The sequence below is a fragment of the Chanos chanos genome, chromosome 11, assembly GCF_902362185.1.
Source record: "Chanos chanos chromosome 11, fChaCha1.1, whole genome shotgun sequence".
In the NCBI taxonomy this organism is placed as follows: Eukaryota; Metazoa; Chordata; class Actinopteri; order Gonorynchiformes; family Chanidae; genus Chanos; species Chanos chanos.
In genome coordinates this window covers 18,452,950-18,470,858 of record NC_044505.1, presented here as the reverse complement: position 1 = coordinate 18,470,858, position 17,909 = coordinate 18,452,950, and the positions used below count along the sequence as shown (strand labels likewise).

The 17,909-nt window shown below is 42.1% G+C and overlaps 3 protein-coding genes across 3 annotated transcripts; all 3 read left to right on the top strand.

Annotated features, from left to right (window-relative positions):
• The first annotated feature begins 496 nt into the window (after positions 1-496).
• Positions 497-2,269, top strand: LOC115823774 (zinc finger protein GLI4). Its single transcript, XM_030787801.1, has 3 exons — positions 497-833; positions 923-1,047; positions 1,205-2,269. Exons 1-3 carry the CDS (start codon positions 497-499, stop codon positions 2,267-2,269), a joined length of 1,527 nt encoding a protein of 508 aa, XP_030643661.1.
• Positions 2,270-2,888: 619 nt separating this feature from the next.
• On the top strand, positions 2,889-7,211 carry LOC115823773 (uncharacterized). The gene is made up of 6 exons (XM_030787800.1): positions 2,889-2,944; positions 3,461-3,818; positions 3,990-4,561; positions 6,581-6,661; positions 6,811-6,900; positions 7,044-7,211. Exons 2-6 carry the CDS (start codon positions 3,530-3,532, stop codon positions 7,209-7,211), a joined length of 1,200 nt encoding a protein of 399 aa, XP_030643660.1. The 5' UTR covers positions 2,889-2,944; positions 3,461-3,529.
• A 1,734-nt stretch (positions 7,212-8,945) lies between these two features.
• Positions 8,946-17,127, top strand: LOC115823771 (uncharacterized). The gene is made up of 6 exons (XM_030787799.1): positions 8,946-9,173; positions 9,269-9,711; positions 15,974-16,054; positions 16,179-16,268; positions 16,433-16,537; positions 16,825-17,127. The coding sequence occupies exons 1-6, from the start codon at positions 8,957-8,959 to the stop codon at positions 17,125-17,127; spliced, it is 1,239 nt and encodes a 412-aa protein (XP_030643659.1). The 5' UTR covers positions 8,946-8,956.
• The last annotated feature ends 782 nt before the right edge of the window (positions 17,128-17,909 follow it).

Sequence of the window (17,909 nt, the reverse complement as noted above, 5' to 3'; positions counted from 1 at the left end):
AGTTCTGTTATGTGATCGTGGTTGGGGTCTGCTGAGAGCGTCTTTTTAATGTGTGCCTGTCTCTAGCTTTCTAGCTATCTAAGCTACTTCGGTATCAACCTAGACAGCTTGCTATGAAAGCGTTTTCACCAAAATTGCAAGTTATTATATTTAATCAGGCTATTCTTGTACGTGTCCCAGGTTCTGGTCTTAACGATTTGAAGCCGAATTTTCACCACACTTATCCCGGCTTAATGGGGCTCTGATGGATGTTATGAAGTTAGCCTTTGCGGGGATTCGCATCAACCATTTTGTAATATAAATTAAAAAGAAATGTAATAAGGTGGTGCGCTATGCACTTCCAGGATTTGAAGTAAGAAATTGTGTGACAGGCCCATCCAATGCGTTCGGTTAACGTCTCCTGAATTACCAAGAAATTTGCTGTGCCCGTTGTGTTGCAAGTTCTGTAGCATCCCATCCCCTACTTAATAAGACGTGGTTCTTAAAGACTTTAAAAATGTCGGAGACCCTCATCCTTACGTTCCAGTCCCAGCTCTCTGGTGTCATGGAAACCATTCTTAAATCAGCCATGTATGAGATCACGAGGCTGGTGGAAACTAGTTTTCTGGAGGAAGTTGGACGAGGAAAAAAAGAAATCGAGATCTTGAGGCGGCAGCTGCAGTTGTCCGAGAGCAAATTTAGGGAGAGGGAGAGGGAGAGAGAGAAAGAGCGAGAGCGAGAGCGAGAGAGAGAAAGAGAGAAAGGAAAGGTGGTGAGGTGTGCGGATTGTGGAAGTACCAGAGTCCCAAACGAGAGGACAGAGCATCAGGAGCGGGCATCAGGAACACCAGCTGGTGAGTGAGACTCTCAACACGAACAAAGGAAATTCTGAATTTTACTCGCAAATGATCACGTTAACATTTTATTTACGCTCTCTCTTCAGAAATTGAGACGTTTCTTGTTCCAAAGCTGGAGGAGACGCCTGATGGAGGATGGAGGACTTGTGAAAGAGAAACCATAACAACAGCGCATGAGTCACCCACATCTAGTCCTGACAGGGAACTGAAGGTAGCTTTGACAGAGTTACAAACCAAATCATCGACAGCAACAGTATTTCTAAGATAACCTAAGCTAAAGGCAGTCTCTGGTAACCCAGTCATCAGTTTCAGTCTCAAGATTACAAGTAGAAGCTTGACTGACTAGCCTGGCATGTTATCTGTTACAGCCTGCAGAGATGGAGATTCCCAAAGGGTTGGTGAAGGAGGAAATTGTGGAGAGTGAAGACGCAGAGGACGCCTATCCTACCGAGCAAGGGGAGTCGCTCAACCACGGTGTGGGAGAGTGTTCTGAGTATTACCCTGGAGAACCAGAGCACCAGCAGAGGCTGAAGGTCCTGACTGAGGGACCTGGTGGAGTGGATGAGATCATACAGAGGACCCCACCGAGAAGACAGACACCAGTGGATTCCAAATCAGACTGTTTCTCACCATCCTCTCTCTCCAAGCCCGATAAAGCTGATGTTTCTCAGCCCGGTGAGTCTCTGATGGTGAATCCGCCATCCAGGTGCCTGAACTCCTTGGCTGTTAAGCAGGAGGTGGAGGAGGTACCCCCGCAGTGGAAGAACCCAGAGGTGGGAATAGACATGGAGCCCAGTCGCGGCGGCTTCAGGAGGGCGAGGGTGGAAGTTCAGGGCGGGGATCTCGCCGACAGGCCTCCTCACGCCGAGGAGCAGGTGGCTTTGGCCGTGTCCAGAGTAAAAACGCACATCTTTCCCTCGCAAGCCGTTCCGCAGCTCAGAGCGCCCGCCCGAAAAAACGCCAAGGTCCTCGGGTACCCGAGCGCGACGGCTTCGCACCCAGGCGCCGCCGACACGCCCCCCAGGGTGTCCTCCGCGTACAAGAGCCCCTCGCTGCCGAAACCAGCTCAGACTCACCAGCACCCGCCGAGAATCTACGCGGCCGAGAGGCGGATCGGCGCCCTGCACCCTCAGATGATGGGTTTTAAGACGCCTCTGGGGCATCACATAGCGAAAACGTCCCACAGCTGCGGTCAGTGCGGGAAAGGTTTCTCTCACCTCTGTCATCTCAGGGCCCATCAGCAGACACACACGGGGGAGAGACCATTCTGCTGCTCCCTGTGCGGTCGAAGCTTCACCAAACTGAGCAACCTCAAAGCGCACCGGAGGGTCCACACCGGAGAGAGACCATACATATGCACGGACTGTGGGAAGAGGTTCACTCAAAAATGTAACCTGAAAAGACATCAGAGAATTCACTCTGCTCCTCTTTGATATTGAGCAGAGATACTTATTTAATGAAGTATTTGTTTGTTTTGTTTGTTTTTTTTGTACAGCCTGTCATCTGTGTCTTGGATCACGCGCAGTTAGTTTTGTGTTGTTTTGTATTTACAATAGGTTATTGTTTAACTTGGACATTGTGTATAAATTTGTTATGTTAAAATGATAATAAAATTGCGTTCTACAATTCGTGTGTTACATGATAATCACGTGGCATCTTACAAACTTACTTCTCTGCCTTGAAATGATAATAATGTTTGAACAGCTTTACGATTTTTCACATTTATTATAAAATCTTTTCAGAAACTTATTTTTTCAAGAGTTGGAGTCGCATAGGGGGAAGCAGATGCTGTTCTATCCGAAATTCCTATAGCCGTTTACATATTATTTGTTTTGTCTTGGGGAAAACGGGTTTGTAGTTGCACCGATATATTTAAATTTTGACTCAACATTTCCGCTTTAAGGTGTGAGCGCGCTAACGTCGTGTGTCGCACCCACATCAATTTCATGTCGTTTTGTAAACTGGTCCTCCTGGGTCAACCATTCCAGTAGGTGGCAGTATCTGTAGATACAGTGACAGCAATCGTAGAAGGCTAACATCCGGGCCTCTGCTCAGAGATGTTGATTGTCATAACGGGTAAGCTGAGAACAACCTGATAAAGCGAGTTGGTGAGTGAAATTGGAATTCTGTTTTACCCAGAACTATATGATGGCTGTATGCAAACATAGTATCCGTGTAATATAATATCCAGCGTAATATCAGAATGCTTACAATGATTAGCTACCATAGCTAAGCTGTATGTAGTGGCTAACTAGCAACATAACGTAAACCAGTTATCTCCCCGTAGTGTGCGGCAGGGATGCCTACATCATCATAACAATGATCAACAAAGCGAAGATTCCCCTTGTCATTCAAACTCCGAACCACGTTGTGTAGAGTTATGCAAGATCTACTTAATTCTTATTTAGAACAGAACTTAACACTAGATATCTCTAAACTAAGCGCGACCCTTCGTTTTCATCGCGAACTTTTTTTGTTTATAACCCTATAAAACTTGCTCTTGATAGCGGGTGAGGACAGGTTTTAAAATGTTCTATTGTTAAATAATGCTATTTCATGACTTAACTGTATAATGTTGAATTTAGTTGTTGATCCTCTATTAAACTGTCAATTTTTTTTTTCAGAACAGAAATTCTCGGCCGGTCCTGTATACAGCTTCAGAAGGTCAGGGCTGTTGCTACTGAGACATAACGATGTCAGAGGCTCTCATCCTCGCCTTTCAGTCCCAGCTGTCAGTCGTCATGGAAACTGTTCTCAAATCAGCCATGTACGAGATTACCAGGCTTGTGGAAGACAGTTTCCTGGAGGAAGTTGGACGCAGCAAACAGGAAGTGGAACTGCTGAAGCAAAGGCTTCAGCTGTCTGAGAGAAAACTGAAAGAGAGGGAGCGCGAGAGGGGAAAGACAGTCACATGTGCTGACTGCAGCAGAACCCGGGTCTCCGGTGAGAATGTGGGGGACGGCCCAGCAGGGAAACTCACCGGTGAGTAGAGTCAGCGCAACCATAACAACAGGCAAATTTGTACTTTTTTTTTTTTGAGTTAAACTATGTTTAAGTGATAGGCTTGACTGAGATTAACGATGCGCAACACTGATGTAAATGCAATAACAACTTCAGCTCACGAGCCTGTTTTTCCTCTGCCCTCCGGTTTAGGAGATGACACCCTCTGTCTTAGCCTGAGCCTCAGGGAGCCGGGAGAACACGATCAGCCTCTGAATGACAAAGTGTGGAGCTCCATGCAGAAACAGGAGGCGCTGCTCCACTCGGCGACGCAAGCGCACAAAGATGAGCAGAGAGACGCTCGGTGCGAACAGACGTCCGGACCTCACTCCGCGACGCAAGATCGTCTCCACGTCTTTCAGAGGCACTTGTCATCCGCGCCAGACGCCGGTGTGCACCGTGAGACGTTCTGTGACTCTCGAGTTACGCAGGGCGACGGGTCGGACGCGTGTGGAGTGGACTCTCCTTATGTTACAAGCATGGACTTAAACAGTGGTCAGCTCCAGTCAGGGATACTGTACACTTCTACCTCCACGCCAAAAATCGCATCTCCTTCACTGTGTCCTGCTGTGAAATCGGAAAGCAAGGAACCGGTCGCCGTTAAAGAAGAGGAAGAAATGATACCGGTGTGTAATGACCTCCTCACAGACGACGAAGCCCCTCCCGATATGTTCGGCATTCCCCATGGAGATTTCCGTGGACCCTGGAATCAAGAGGAGACACAGGTAGAGAACATTCTAGATGTCTTCCCTCTGCTCTCACACGATAGGACTCCAGATTTTAGGCAGGGTTCACTTAAGTCAGACACGTCAGTGTCAAAAACCGAGGTTCACCTTAGGCAACCAGATACTATAGGGCAAGGTTTGGGCCGCATACCAGAGAGATCAGGTTCACGTTTCCACGATGTTGTTCAGAGACACCAGCTAGACGACGGTAGGCGTATCGCAGAGAATCCGGTGGCACCGTTGCAGGTTTGTGCCGGACAGAAACCGAGTAGCAGCGTTCAGTCTCCAAAGAATTTCTCTCAGCAGAAACATCTCAGAGCGCACGAGAAAAACCACGGCGGGAAACCGCATCACTGTACCTACTGCGGCAAAACCTTTTTACACATGTGTTACCTCAAAGCTCATCTTCTGATCCACAAGGGCAAGAATCCTTTCAGCTGCCATCAGTGCGATAAGATCTTCGTCAACAATTTCGAGTTCAAGATCCACCAGAGAAACCACTCTGGAGAGAAACCGTATGTCTGTACGTACTGCGGTAAAGGCTTCACTAGGCTAGGCAACTTCAAGCAACACCAGAACATCCATACGAGGGAGAAGGTTTACAGCTGTGGTTACTGTGGTGGAAGGTTCACCCGGGCGTTTAATTTGAGAGTACACCTGAGAAGACACATCTGCTCTGGGAAGAGCTCAGTGATGCCTTCTGGGGAGAAAAAAAAAACTTAAAAATGTCAACTGTAATGTTATGACAGAACGTCCACCCAAAAAAAAAAAGGAGGAGAACGTGAACTCAAATCAGTGCGCTCTCTAATACCTTTTTTGGGGCTGCGGGGGCACACATGCTCTCCGGAGCATCTGTAGGACCATGCTGAACAGACAGACACAAGCCAGTTGTGTTCCAGACTGTTGTAGCCAATCAGAACACGGGCCACGTGGTCTTTAGAAGTACTCTGGTATGGCATTTGTCTAAATTGTCCATACCGTATGCCGGAGTACAGTCACGTGCCCTGAACCGTATTTGGAATCTGAATGGAGCGGAGAAAAAAACGAGAGAAGACGTCATACTGCAACTGCAGAAACGTTTTCAGACATGCTCTCCGTCCATATTCATTTTGGCGTCTGTAGTGGCCACAATGCATCTGTAACCCGGTGACAGTGGTTTTCCTCTACAGGACGAGTGTCGCGGATACAGACTAACATGTGTTTACACTTATTCTTCACTTGATTTGGGGGCTGCATTCAAGATGTTTAAGGACCACACACCTGAGCAGTGACTAACACATGAACCGTTATTTTTTTTTTTTTTTGCACTTAGTTATAATGAGTAATTTTATTTTTGTGAACCATTTGATGTGGCATGTTTCATGTGTAATATGTCTTGCCTCATTGAGAATGCCTCATTGTTGAAGTAAATGAATGTAATGAATCACTTTCTACTCGCCTGGCGTTTAATGTTCCTCGGTCTTACAAACGCAGATCTCCTTTTTCATAAACACACCTTATAGAACTTGTTTCTGATATTTTGATGGGGCCAGTAAGTTGCACTTGTTCACAAACCATTGTTCATCTTATAAAATCAGTAGAAAACCTCTTTAGAACTCCATTGCAAAGATATAATCAATTGATTGATGCCACTCTAAATATTGAGGTACCACACATTACACTAATTACCGTAAGCTGTCGGTTGTGTTATCTTGATTTGGATCCGTTTTTATTGCCGCTAAGCTCAATAGCATTTAGCAAAGCAGTACATGCAGTTAGTATTGTTTTGGTTAATGCTGTTGAAGTTAGAGATGACAAAAATGAGATCTAGCCATCTGGCTATCATTATATGTAGTCCCCACTGCAATATTGCCCCTCAGTTCAATTTATATTAACAGAGCACTGAAGCTTTGTAAACAGATGGCAGAACAGTATTTAAAAGTGCGGTTCTTAGTGTTGCGTATCACATTAATTTGTGCATTCATTCAAAAAGATAAGGATAAATAGAGCGATGTATTGAGATGCCTTTCTATGTTGTAGATTGGTCAGAAGGATCCTGCTAGATACTCCGCTGCTGAACAAGGCAAAAGATACACCAAAACCAATCAGAGAACCTTCAGCGTAAGTAGAACCGCTCGAATGACTGTTGTCTTTTCACAGTACTCCAAAGTCGAATCGATAGGCTTGAGTCCTTTTCACATTGCTACTTTTCTCTGTATAAATTTTGGGTTTTTTTGTTGTTGTTTTTGTTCCTTTTTTGTCTTGCACAGGCTGTGGCCAGAGAGATACTTACACAATTTCAGGTTTGGCAAAAAGCCTGCTACAGCAGGAACATAGAATGGGGTCCGATAACAGCAAAGGTTAGTTCCTTCATCATTTGAGCACAAATATGTCACATTTTCGCTCTGTTGATTCTAGCAATGTAAGGTTCGTATTGGAGGTGGATGTGATCGTGATCATGTGAACCTCAGAACTGACTGTGTGGTTGATTTTACACATGTAGATCATTTCCGCGCTACCTCATTTGTCTGGGATGGAAGCAGAGGTGATTGTTCGCTGTACTAAAATGCTACACAATCGAAGGGATTACCTTCGGAGACGGGCCAAGGTAAATGCTTTCCTGAAATGGTTTCCGTTGTGTCTTACCAAACAGGAGATCATGTATTGGTAATTTATCACATGCAATTACAAAAAAAAAAAAAAAAAAAAAAAAAAAAACTCTGTTGACTATGCAGTATGTTTAAATTATGTATGCTGACGCGCTGGTAATTTGTGTGCATGGTAGTTGAACATGTGTATAAATGTATTAGTTGTCTCAGAGTAAATGATATTCTGCCATCAGCTTTGCCGTGTACTTGTAACTGTACTACTTAAGCTTATGAGGGTAAAAACTGATCCATGATCAGTGTTCTTACTCTGGGAAATGTCAAATGTGTACACTTTTTTTGGGGGTGAATAGAGTGAAAAAAAAAAAAAATATATATATATATATATATATATATGTGTGTGTGTGTGTGTGTGTATGTATGTATGTATGTATGTATGTATATAATTTTTTTTTTTTTTTTAATAAATTTTTTTTTTTCTTCCCATGATTTCACAGGATGCCTCCCTGGAAAGATATCATTTACAGATGGGTCAACACTGCCCTGTACTACGAATCAACACAATTCATGATTTACAGTCATAAATAAACAATATTTATTTGTGAAACTCAGTATTACTTGTATGAGTGTGTGTGTGTGTATGGATATGCATTTTTTCTTAAACTGCATATTCATGAGAATGTAATGCAGCATAAACAGATGTAGCAGTAAAACCCATATAACTGCAAAGAACAACAATAATGCGCAACATTTCCTTTCTACACCTCTCAAGAACTTTACAGTGCATACACTAAAATGGAATACCACAGCCATACGTAATGTAACCGAGAGAGAGGCTAAAATAAGTGCGTTTATTATTATGTTCATTTTTTCATAAATACTGGTTATCTTTTCTGGAATATCACTTGATGACAGTTCACAGTTTTCCCTTATAAATTTAAGGGGATGGAGACAAAAGTTTCAGATCAACACAAAATATCTCAACAATCAAACTAATTTCGCTGTGTCTATTGATTATGTCGTGTTTTCCTATGAACCTCTAGGCAGGATTTCAGGCATACACGACTTTTGAGTGCGCGTATCAAGGGTTTTTACTGAGCCTTTTTTGGACTGGCAAGGCATCCGTACAAATGGATGGAACGTGTACTGCGTCAGGCTATCCCATGCAAACAGAAATACGTTCAACTGTACATACACGTCGAAAATTATTTTATCTCCCCTTGTTCGTTGCTCTTTAAACTTCTTAACATTAATCAAATGCTGTAGTTGGACTTGCCAGAAACATAAGTGAATTAGTTATCCGTTTTTCTTTGACAAGCCAGCGACTCCGATCATGTCAGCTAATAGCATCAGTGTATAAGCTAACTTGAGAAAAGTTACACAGGATAGATACCTTTGTTTTGGGTCAACTGTAGGTAAGTGACATAAGGTCGTAAAAATGCGTACTTGAAAAAAGGTATGTTAGAAATATGTCACGTAATAAATCGCACAGTACTTCATATGGCTGTATAATGAGGACAGCTAGCTGGTACCAAGACACGTCTGAGTATCCTGAATTCTGTATTCAAACTAATCTGTAGTTATATGCCAATTGCAGAAGTGGCACTTGTCAATTTATGTATCTTGTATTGCTGCAGTTGAAAGGATATCGCTGTTAGTCTCGGTTTTTTACTTGTCGAGCACTGGGTCTGGGTATGCTGTATGTCTTAAAACCTTGAGCCAAACGGTTCTCGCACCTTCTTTTACAGTCTACAGGGGACCGCTGGAGTGGGGCGGAGTGTGAGTTTAAAAGTTACTAAATAAGTCAAAGATGTCGGAGTCGTTGGTCATCAGGTTTCAGTACGAGCTTTCCAGTGTCATGGAGACCGTTTTCAAGACAGCCATACATGAAATAACCGATTTGGTCAAGAATGTCCTGATCGAAGAGATGGTGCGCAGCCAGTTGGAAGTGAAGACACTAAAGCGAGAGCTTCAAGTCAGGAACCAGTGCTCCCAGTGCGCCGCTAGACGGTCCTCTCACGACATAGGTGAGGATTGAGACGTGGCAGAACAGGTTCCTGATCTGTCGGGGTTTTTTGTGTTGATCCTTAAACTTCAGCTGCGGCCCTTTTGTTTACTTTAGGAACCGACGAGGCGTACGTACACACGGGAGGCCACAACAACGTGGAGGAACCGAGGAACTCGGCGGACCGTGTCGCGCGACAGAGGAGTCGCCAGTCCCACAGCACGGCCCAGGACTGTGCATTTGCCTTGAGAGAGGAAACTCTCCCAGGAGGACGCAGGAACAGTGTCTCACAGGTGGATGTAAGCGGCGTCGATCACGACGCAGACGTTAAAGTGTTTGAGGGCGCATATGTGGCGGACGACAGCACGGCCCAGTCGGTGTCAACGCTGCCGGAGGACGAGGAGTACGCAAGGGACTTCGAGGATCCAAGCATCAAGTTGGAAAGCGACCTAGACACTTATCCCATTAAAGAGGAAGGAATGGTCACACCTACGTGGTGCCACCAAGAAGGGTCGTCATTTCAAGACTCCAGAGGACTGTGGGAAAGGGTGGAAAAGCAGGTAAACAACCCCTAACGTGTTGTTAGACTTTTGCACGAGGCACACGCGACAAGGTTAGGTGGCCTGGCTCCTTGGCATTACGGTTTCTGCAGCCATCTTTAAGTCTTATTGTATTTCGATGGGTTAGGTTAGTAGCTCGGGACAGATAATAGGGAAATCTTACTGACACAACAAACCTTTTTGGAATATTCTTGGACACCTGATATACACCTACGGTTTAATACATGAGTGGGTCAAAGATGTGTTATTCGTTTAGTTCGCGTGACTTCCGTTTTGTCAGGTATACTGTAGTGTAGTGATTCATTACTCAGCGGCTGTGCAACATCAGTACTTTACAGTACAATCTTTTTTCCAGTGTTCATAAAATTTAGATTGTCCTCGTTCCTAATGTTTTCTCACTTTGTTATGCTAGAATGTTATTTAGCGTAACTGTCTAAACATTAGCTTCCCATAAGGAAACTTTTCTTGGAAATGGTCATTTCAAGTTTGACAAATATAAATTTGTAAAAAATAGTTAATGCATTTGTCTACAAGAAGTTATTCTGCCTAACCTGAAAAGGCCATACCGAGACATTTTGGCGAAGACGGTCTTGTGAAGGGACATGACACCGTAAAGTAGGCTAGTGACCCTCTCACTTTCACTTCATTTCAAAATTGTAGTTAAGCTAAAAAAACAACAACAAAAAAACTGTTCTACAGGGTTAGCTTCATCCACAAATAAACGTTTACTTTAACATGTCCTTTTCTTCACCTGTGTTTTAAACACTGGACGTACTTTGACATTAGGAAAATTGAGTAAAGGTGTAAAAATGACTTTAATTTCCTTTAACATAATGACAGTTTTTTTTAACGGTTTTCCGAGGGGTGACATGATAGGTATGCCCCTTGCCGCTCAGTTACACATTTTGTCCAAGTTTTCATCATAGAATGTCTTCTACAAAGAATATGCCGATTTTTCAGACACGACCGCTAATTTCACGCTGGACTGCAGAACGTAGAATTTGCACAGAAATACAGTGCGTGGAATTGCGGAACTCGAGCAGTTATGCGCGTTGTGTCCTTAACTGACATAAACAATAAAAGATGGTGATTTTTTTTTTTTTTTTTTTAACATGACCGCTTCTCCTATGCCCTGCCTTATCCTGGCTGAAAACTGAGGTCGCCGTTTTTTAGCCGTGCCGCATCACCTGTTCAGCAGACTGACAACAGAAGCAATTTCTCATTAACTCAGTCATGCCACTCCTGTAGTACGTTATTGGATGATGATTGGTAATGACAACATCAAAACAGAGTGATATTTGTCATCCTCCCTGTGTAGTGATGAAAAGGCCTAATGGAGGCCTGTTTTGGAGAGCAGGTTTGATCATATGGGCATGGAAAAACGTTGGAGGCTCCGGATGTTTCCGTGCTGGTTGGTGAGCCGTGCTTCATATAGGGTCTTTCTCGGTTTCACTTGACCTCTGTGTACCGGGTAAGCATGAAGGAGGATTCTTGCGATTGTTAATAGGGGTATTCTCATTCCCCCCAAGGAATGCATTTGAAGGAGTGGAAGTTGGTTTTGCACAAGTGGTACGGTCATCAGTTTTCATAAGAGCTTTTGGCAGTGTTGATTTCTGCCACGTGTGAATCATCCCTGCTGCTGAAAGCCTGGGACAGATACAGGCTCTTATTATGTCCTTGTGGGAATGCCTTGTCCTGTGTATGGTGCCAGGGCTTAAAGACCCTTGAATGTGGACATGTGTGTAGCTAAATCGCATGTGTTTGGTTCATAACGGGATGACGTAGCTGGTCTCCTTGCATGTGCTCTGTTGTTACACAGACCTATTTCCGTCGCTCTGAAGAGGCAAACAAAAGTGGTTTTGTCTTTCTCTTTGAAAAGCAGAAAGCATATCTTCAATGAATCTGACTAAGGAGCAGGGTTGTTCATATGCAGGAGGCATAATCCTGTTTGACTTCCACAGATTCTTGGAAGTTCACTTCAGTGTTGTGTTAATGTGGCTCCTTATGATTTTTAGTCATGATTTTGAATGAATGTAAACGTGACGGGAGATTCAGTTCTGCTTCCCGTCTTTGACAGCGTTCATTCCTCCTCTTTGTTGTGGCAATGGATTGAGGGGATGGGGACGGTAAATGAGGAAGCAGATCATGTTTTTGCGTATCTGCGACGCCATTTGGCCATATAAGCTTGACATCTTTAAAATGACTTAAAATTTTTTTTTTGTAAGATTGAACATATTGAAAATTCAAAATCATATGCGCTCATTAACAGAGCTGATCAGTATGATGCTCTATGTAATTCCAGGCACTATTTTTTCCTCTTTCCAACCATATGTCAGCGTACGAGTCGACACATTTTCATGTCATATGTCAGTATCTCAAAAATGTATGGAAGCCAAGTGGTATACAAATATGACATATCAGTATAATGTGAATTGTGATGTTAAAATTCAGATATAGTGTGGCCTGATCTGTATGGGGGCTTATCATTTTAAACTTTGATTGTTGTTACTTTGTAAATTTTGATAGAACTTTTTCATGTGGTTACGTCATGTGGTGTAACCATAAGGTGCTGTGGAAAAGTATTTGCAGCTTCTCTGATGTTCTGTGAAAAAAAAAAAAAGGCCTGATTTTCACATTCGATTGCTGAAATATGAAAAACGTATCGTCCCCTTTAGCGAGCCCAACCTATTTAAAGGCAAAATTAGAGTCAGCTGCTTTAATACCTTTACAAACAGTCAGGCCTGATTTATTCCTGAAACAGCCTTGAGTGATGGAAATGTGACTAAATTTTTAGAACTTTTAGAGTGAATTTAGCAAAACACAGCTGGTTTCACTATAGAATGTCTGCAGTCTTCATCTCCTTCTGAAGTCCTTTAGGGGAAAGAAATGTATTGGGACATGGTAAATCTTACAAGGTGTGGCTGTTCTGTCAAAATCTTTGCAAGAGAATGATATAAAATCAACCAAGAAGTCATAAAAAAAAAAAAAAAAATCATTACAGCTTCCAGTGATCTGCAGGTTCCTCACTCCTCAGCCGAGATCAGTGTTCGTGGCTCTTGTCAGTGACACCAGGAAAAACAGAATTGAAGGCAGGGCAGTGAGGCAGAAAGCTCCACCAAGGGAGAACGTGAATACTCGTCTAGAGTTTGGCAAAAAGCACAGCAAGTGGATGATGTTCTGAAGTCCTGGGACAATCAAGAGTTCTACTTTTGTCTCATTTATGAAGGGATGAATCCTGCCCAGCATTACAGAATCTTACAGGAGAATTTTTGAGTAATGTGTCTGTGAGCTGAAACTGAAGTGCAGTCGGGATACAATAAGACAGCGATCCAGAACACCGAAGGATGTCTAAATCAGAATAGTTCAAGAAGAGGACACTTGGTGTTGTAATGGTCTTGTCAAAACTCAGACCTCAACCACATTGCGATTTTGCAGTAGAACCTCAAATGAGCAGGTCATGCGGGGGAAAAAGACACTACGGTACAAATGTCACAGAGTTAAAGCAGTTCTGCAATGGAAGACTGAGCTAAATTTCCTCAGTGGTCCTGTCAGTCTACTGCTAGAGGAATTACTTTTTCACACAGGGGCATTGGGTTTGGCATAACTTCTATAAATAAATAAAGTGTTCACTCATCCGTTGATCTGATGACATTCATTCCAGAAAATATTAGTTAAGCTCCAGAAAATTACACGGGAGGCAAATACTTTTTCACCGTACTGTGATGTCATTGTGGTGTAACCCATTGTAAGTTTTGATACCACAGTGATACGTGCTGAACAAAAGGGTTGTATGTTTTGTTTTGTTTTTTTCTCCCCTTGTGCAATTCATAATTTGTCTGTGTAAAAGCAACTTTCAGTATTTATATACATATGCATTTGCGGTCTTTTTTTTTTGAAAAGAAAAAGTAAAATAAAATAATTTTACACATTTTTCCAGATCCCTCTAACAAGCAAAGAGAAAGTCGCACGCCATAGGGAGCGCGTTAACGCTGATCCTGTGAAGCGAGCCCAATATCTGGCCAAACGAAAAGAAAGGTATAAGTGTTAGTGTCACAATCATGTTCATTTAGACATGTAATTAAGCAACTGAATACCACTCTGTCGACAGTTACTCACTAAGTTAGCGTCTCGAAAAGTAAAACGTAGTCCAGTTAATGTGTTTTATAAGCATGTTTACTGTCATCCACATACCTTCCGTCATTTTTTTTTCCTATTGTCATCTAACACACATGGTAAAAAAAAAAAAAAAAAATTAGTGTGCCACCTGTGGCCCTGTGTGAAAACGTCTATTTCTGTTTTAGCTACCAGAGAAGAAAGCAACAAGGAAAGATTACGTACATACAGGCAAGCAAGCTGTCAGACAGAGAGAGAAGAAGACGAAGAGAGAGGTGGAGAGTTGCCCAGAGGAGCTACAGGGAGAGGAAGAAGATGCTAAACGCAATGTTAGAATTCACACCACCATCCATGGACACCACTATGATAGACGGACCTTTTCAAGAAGACCCAAATTATAGAAATTATTTGCAAAATTGAAGTGTAAAACGTGTTGAAACTCAATTAGTCAAGCCGTTATGTTAACTGTTTTTGTTACTTGATTGTCTTGCAAAAAGTTGGGCATGTCTCTGTGGGCTCTCAAAGAGACATTTGTTTATGATTTGGAAGTTTTGGATTTTATTTCAACTATAACATAAGATAAGTCATTTTGGTTAAATTTATGTTAGCTCTTAAATATCACTTTTACTGTAGGAATGGTTTATAAACAGTTACTGTGAATCAGTAATACTGAAGTGTTTTTTTCATCTCATATTTTTTAAAATTGATGTGAAAATATATGAATCAGTCAGTCATGAAATCATGCAATTCTGGAAGGTTTGATTGTTTTGTTTGTAAATGTTGTCTAGCAACTATTTCCTTTTATGGAAACTGTTGACATATTTAATTGCTCATGGAGTGTTTCTATAAAAAAAAATGTTTCATTGAATAAATGTGTGAGAGTTTTTGTTTGGTGATAAATCAACTTAGAGTTGACTGCTCTGAGGTCATTTGGTGTACGTGTTCTTGTCAAACGGTGTGACAGATATTGAGAATAGTTTTGATTGCTTTGATGCTAAGTATTTTACCACTGGGTTAGCAACTTCTCACAACATATTCTGTTGTTGCCTCTTATGCTCCCACACCCTCTCTGTCACATGAGTGGCCACACCCACACAACTCATGTCCTCTGCACTGGTCATGTCATGTGGGGCTTCCCCACGTAACACTCATAAAACAGGCATCTTGAAGTGCATCACATGATTCTGAGCATGGCAGATATGTGCACGTCAGATAAGAATGGGAGTCTGGGAGTGTGATGACACTCGTGTGAGCCGTGGATACAAAAGTCACGTAGTCTCGTACGTGGCCATTCTGAGCGTATTTTTTTGAAAGGAAGTCCTTTTGGATGTTCTATGTCAACAAAAACATGAACAACTGACAAACACAACTTTAGATTCTGGGTGAACATGTGACTGGGTGAAAAAAACAAAATTTCAACTGTTGGGTCTGGACTGGACTGTGCTTTGCAGTGATTATATAATTTTTTTATTTATTTATTTTTTTAAAGATCAAATTTCAACTTGTGACAACTAGACTATCAGATGATTTCACGTACTAGTGCTGAATGCTGTCTGAGTCTGTATAGGCCTTATTGGAAATAAATGGAAATTTTGCAAAACGTTTTGAAGGGTATATTACTCTCCTACAGTTCCTGGTTTGACGTGTTTGTTCTCTGTATCCAGACTGATTCTCTCTCGTCATCTAGCGTTTCCTAGCCAATCCTATTAATATGGTCATGTGAACAGCGATTAGCAGTTTGAATTATCATTCAGCTAGTGCATACAAAAGTGCTTTGTATAAGCTAGCAGCCAAAAAAAGACTTGGCAATATAAGTGTATTGGTAACTAATACAGATGTAGTTCTTCCCTGGGTCTGTGGAACATAGAATCTGCATTTTGAGGAGCCTTCCCAGATTGAGTGTGATTTGAATGTGTATTGTATCTGTTCACCTTTGCCTCAGATCATAAGTTTGTCAAATGTTTGTCCTTAATCTAGACATATTAGCCTCAGGGTATAGGTGAATATGGAAATGCCGAGAGAACTAGTGAGAATGTTTCCTATACTGCTCTTAAGTGTTGTTTATTAATTTTGCTGGAAACCTGCTGTGTTATACATTTCATTTATTTATTTTCAACATTTGAGTTATGACAGTGTTTTTTGCCTCTAGATTGGACCAAAAGTCTCTTCCAGATGTACCATGGAAGACAAAGGAGTGACGTGTTGCAGAACCCGAAAGAACACGTTCAGCGTGAGTAGAGCTACCCTTTCATTACCTTTCATTTAAGCGAATGTGCCCTGGGAGGATTAAGCAAAGGTTAATGATAATGACCTTACTATTGTTTGGGGGTGGGGCTCTCTGTCTTTTATCACAGGTTGTGGCGAAAGAAGTGCTTAAACAGTTTCACGTCTGGCAAAACGCTTCCTACAGCAGACACATAGAGTGGGGTCCAATAACAGCGAAGGTTTGGCTCCTTGGCTCATCGCTTAATTTGAGTTCAGCTGATTTCGACAATGACAAAAATCGTGTTTTCTTGAAACAGAATGCAGATGGAAAAAGCAAACCGAGGATTCCAAACACGCGTCCCTCGACGTCTTGTTTATTTGTTTTCTGTGTGGTTGTCTCTAGATTGTCTCTGCGTTGCCTCATTTATCTGGAAGGAGGGCGGATGTCATTGTGCGCTGCAATAAAATGCTGCAAAACCGAAGGGATTACCTTCGACGAAGGGCCAAGGTAAAAAAAAATCGCGCCTCCGCTGTCATGTGACTCTGTGACGTCTCATTCGTCTAAACGCAATCAGTTCTTCGGCCTGTTATTTGATGTACAACACTGTTATTTGAAGTACTGGAGACCTTCCACATACAAATGTGGAACATACATAAGCAATATAAGCAAGCTTGGTTCCTGAATACTGGCAGTGGCATTCATTACCATTATCAGGTTATTGGTATGTAATGTTGAACCTTTATGAAATTTTTAACATATGTCTTTGAAAATGTTTTTTTTTTTTCCTTTTGCAGGAAGCGTCTCTGATGGAAAGTCATTTACAAGCCTCACTGTTTGATGGATCTGCTGAAGTAGATGAAACACACGGGATGCCAATGACGCCAGCAGAGGACATACAGCGAGAATCTCCCCCGTTAGACGCCATCGCGTGTCCCAGAGACGGCTTGGATCAGAACGATAATAATTTTCTGTCTGTGCCTGACACTCAAGAAACAAGTGGTAGTCCAAGTTCAAGCAGACTGTCTCCTCTACTGAGCGCCAAGACTAGTTCAGAAGGGATGTCCCAAACTTCATTTGAACAGCCAATGAGTTTGTAACAGCCCATGACACAACGCGTTGCATTGACTGAACTACCCAGTCATGAAATGTTCTGTTCAAGTTCATCCAGTGTACTGTGGGTAATGAAAAGTGATATTTTTATTGTGATTTTTTTTTTTTTTTTTTTGCCAAGATATCTCTGTCATGGTGAATAACATATGTATTCATTCCAAAACCAACAGTTGGTTTGTTGACCAAATATTTATTTATATATACTTTTTCCTTTCGCACTACATGAAGTAGGAATTACTGTTAAAGTGCTTTTTTCCTATGTAAGAGTATGCATTGAGCTTTTTCTCCTACCTCTCTATTTTGAGCTGTTTTTATTTTATTTTATTTTATTTTTACCCAACTAGCCCTCCGTACATTTGAGACGAATGGATAAAGGTTGTGGATTTGTAAATGTTGATAGTAAACGATGTGCTCGCAGTGAATTGTTTTCATTGATTTTCCCAGGATGATCCGTGAGCTGTCATTCTTGATGGACAAGACACATATCTTCCAGGGAATTTGGTTTTGACGAGAAGACTGAAACCTGTTGTTAGGTCGTGACTTCAGCTGGCCAGTCAACGTGTCGCCACTAAAAAAAAACAAGTTTTAAGTGGGCGGACAATTTAAAAAAAAAAAAAAACTCTACCCGGCAAGCCCGTTGTCAAGCAGTATGGGAACAAACGATTACAAGAAACGAAAGCACTTTTCGCTCGAACCGTTAAACAAAGAGGTGAGCAACTAATTTAACACCTCTAACGTCTTGTTCAGTCATTTTCTAACTGGAGAACTG

Coding starts and splice junctions, on each gene's coding strand:
- LOC115823774 (XM_030787801.1), top strand. CDS start 497: ATGTCGGAGACCCTCATCCTTACGTTCCAGTCCCAGCTCTCTGGTGTC. Junction 834..922: donor GGCATCAGGAACACCAGCTG/GTGAGTGAGACT, acceptor CTCTCTCTTCAG/AAATTGAGACGTTTCTTGTT. Junction 1,048..1,204: donor GTCCTGACAGGGAACTGAAG/GTAGCTTTGACA, acceptor TATCTGTTACAG/CCTGCAGAGATGGAGATTCC.
- LOC115823773 (XM_030787800.1), top strand. CDS start 3,530: ATGTCAGAGGCTCTCATCCTCGCCTTTCAGTCCCAGCTGTCAGTCGTC. Junction 3,819..3,989: donor CCCAGCAGGGAAACTCACCG/GTGAGTAGAGTC, acceptor CCTCCGGTTTAG/GAGATGACACCCTCTGTCTT. Junction 6,662..6,810: donor CCAATCAGAGAACCTTCAGC/GTAAGTAGAACC, acceptor TGTCTTGCACAG/GCTGTGGCCAGAGAGATACT.
- LOC115823771 (XM_030787799.1), top strand. CDS start 8,957: ATGTCGGAGTCGTTGGTCATCAGGTTTCAGTACGAGCTTTCCAGTGTC. Junction 16,055..16,178: donor CCCGAAAGAACACGTTCAGC/GTGAGTAGAGCT, acceptor CTTTTATCACAG/GTTGTGGCGAAAGAAGTGCT. Junction 16,269..16,432: donor GGGGTCCAATAACAGCGAAG/GTTTGGCTCCTT, acceptor GGTTGTCTCTAG/ATTGTCTCTGCGTTGCCTCA.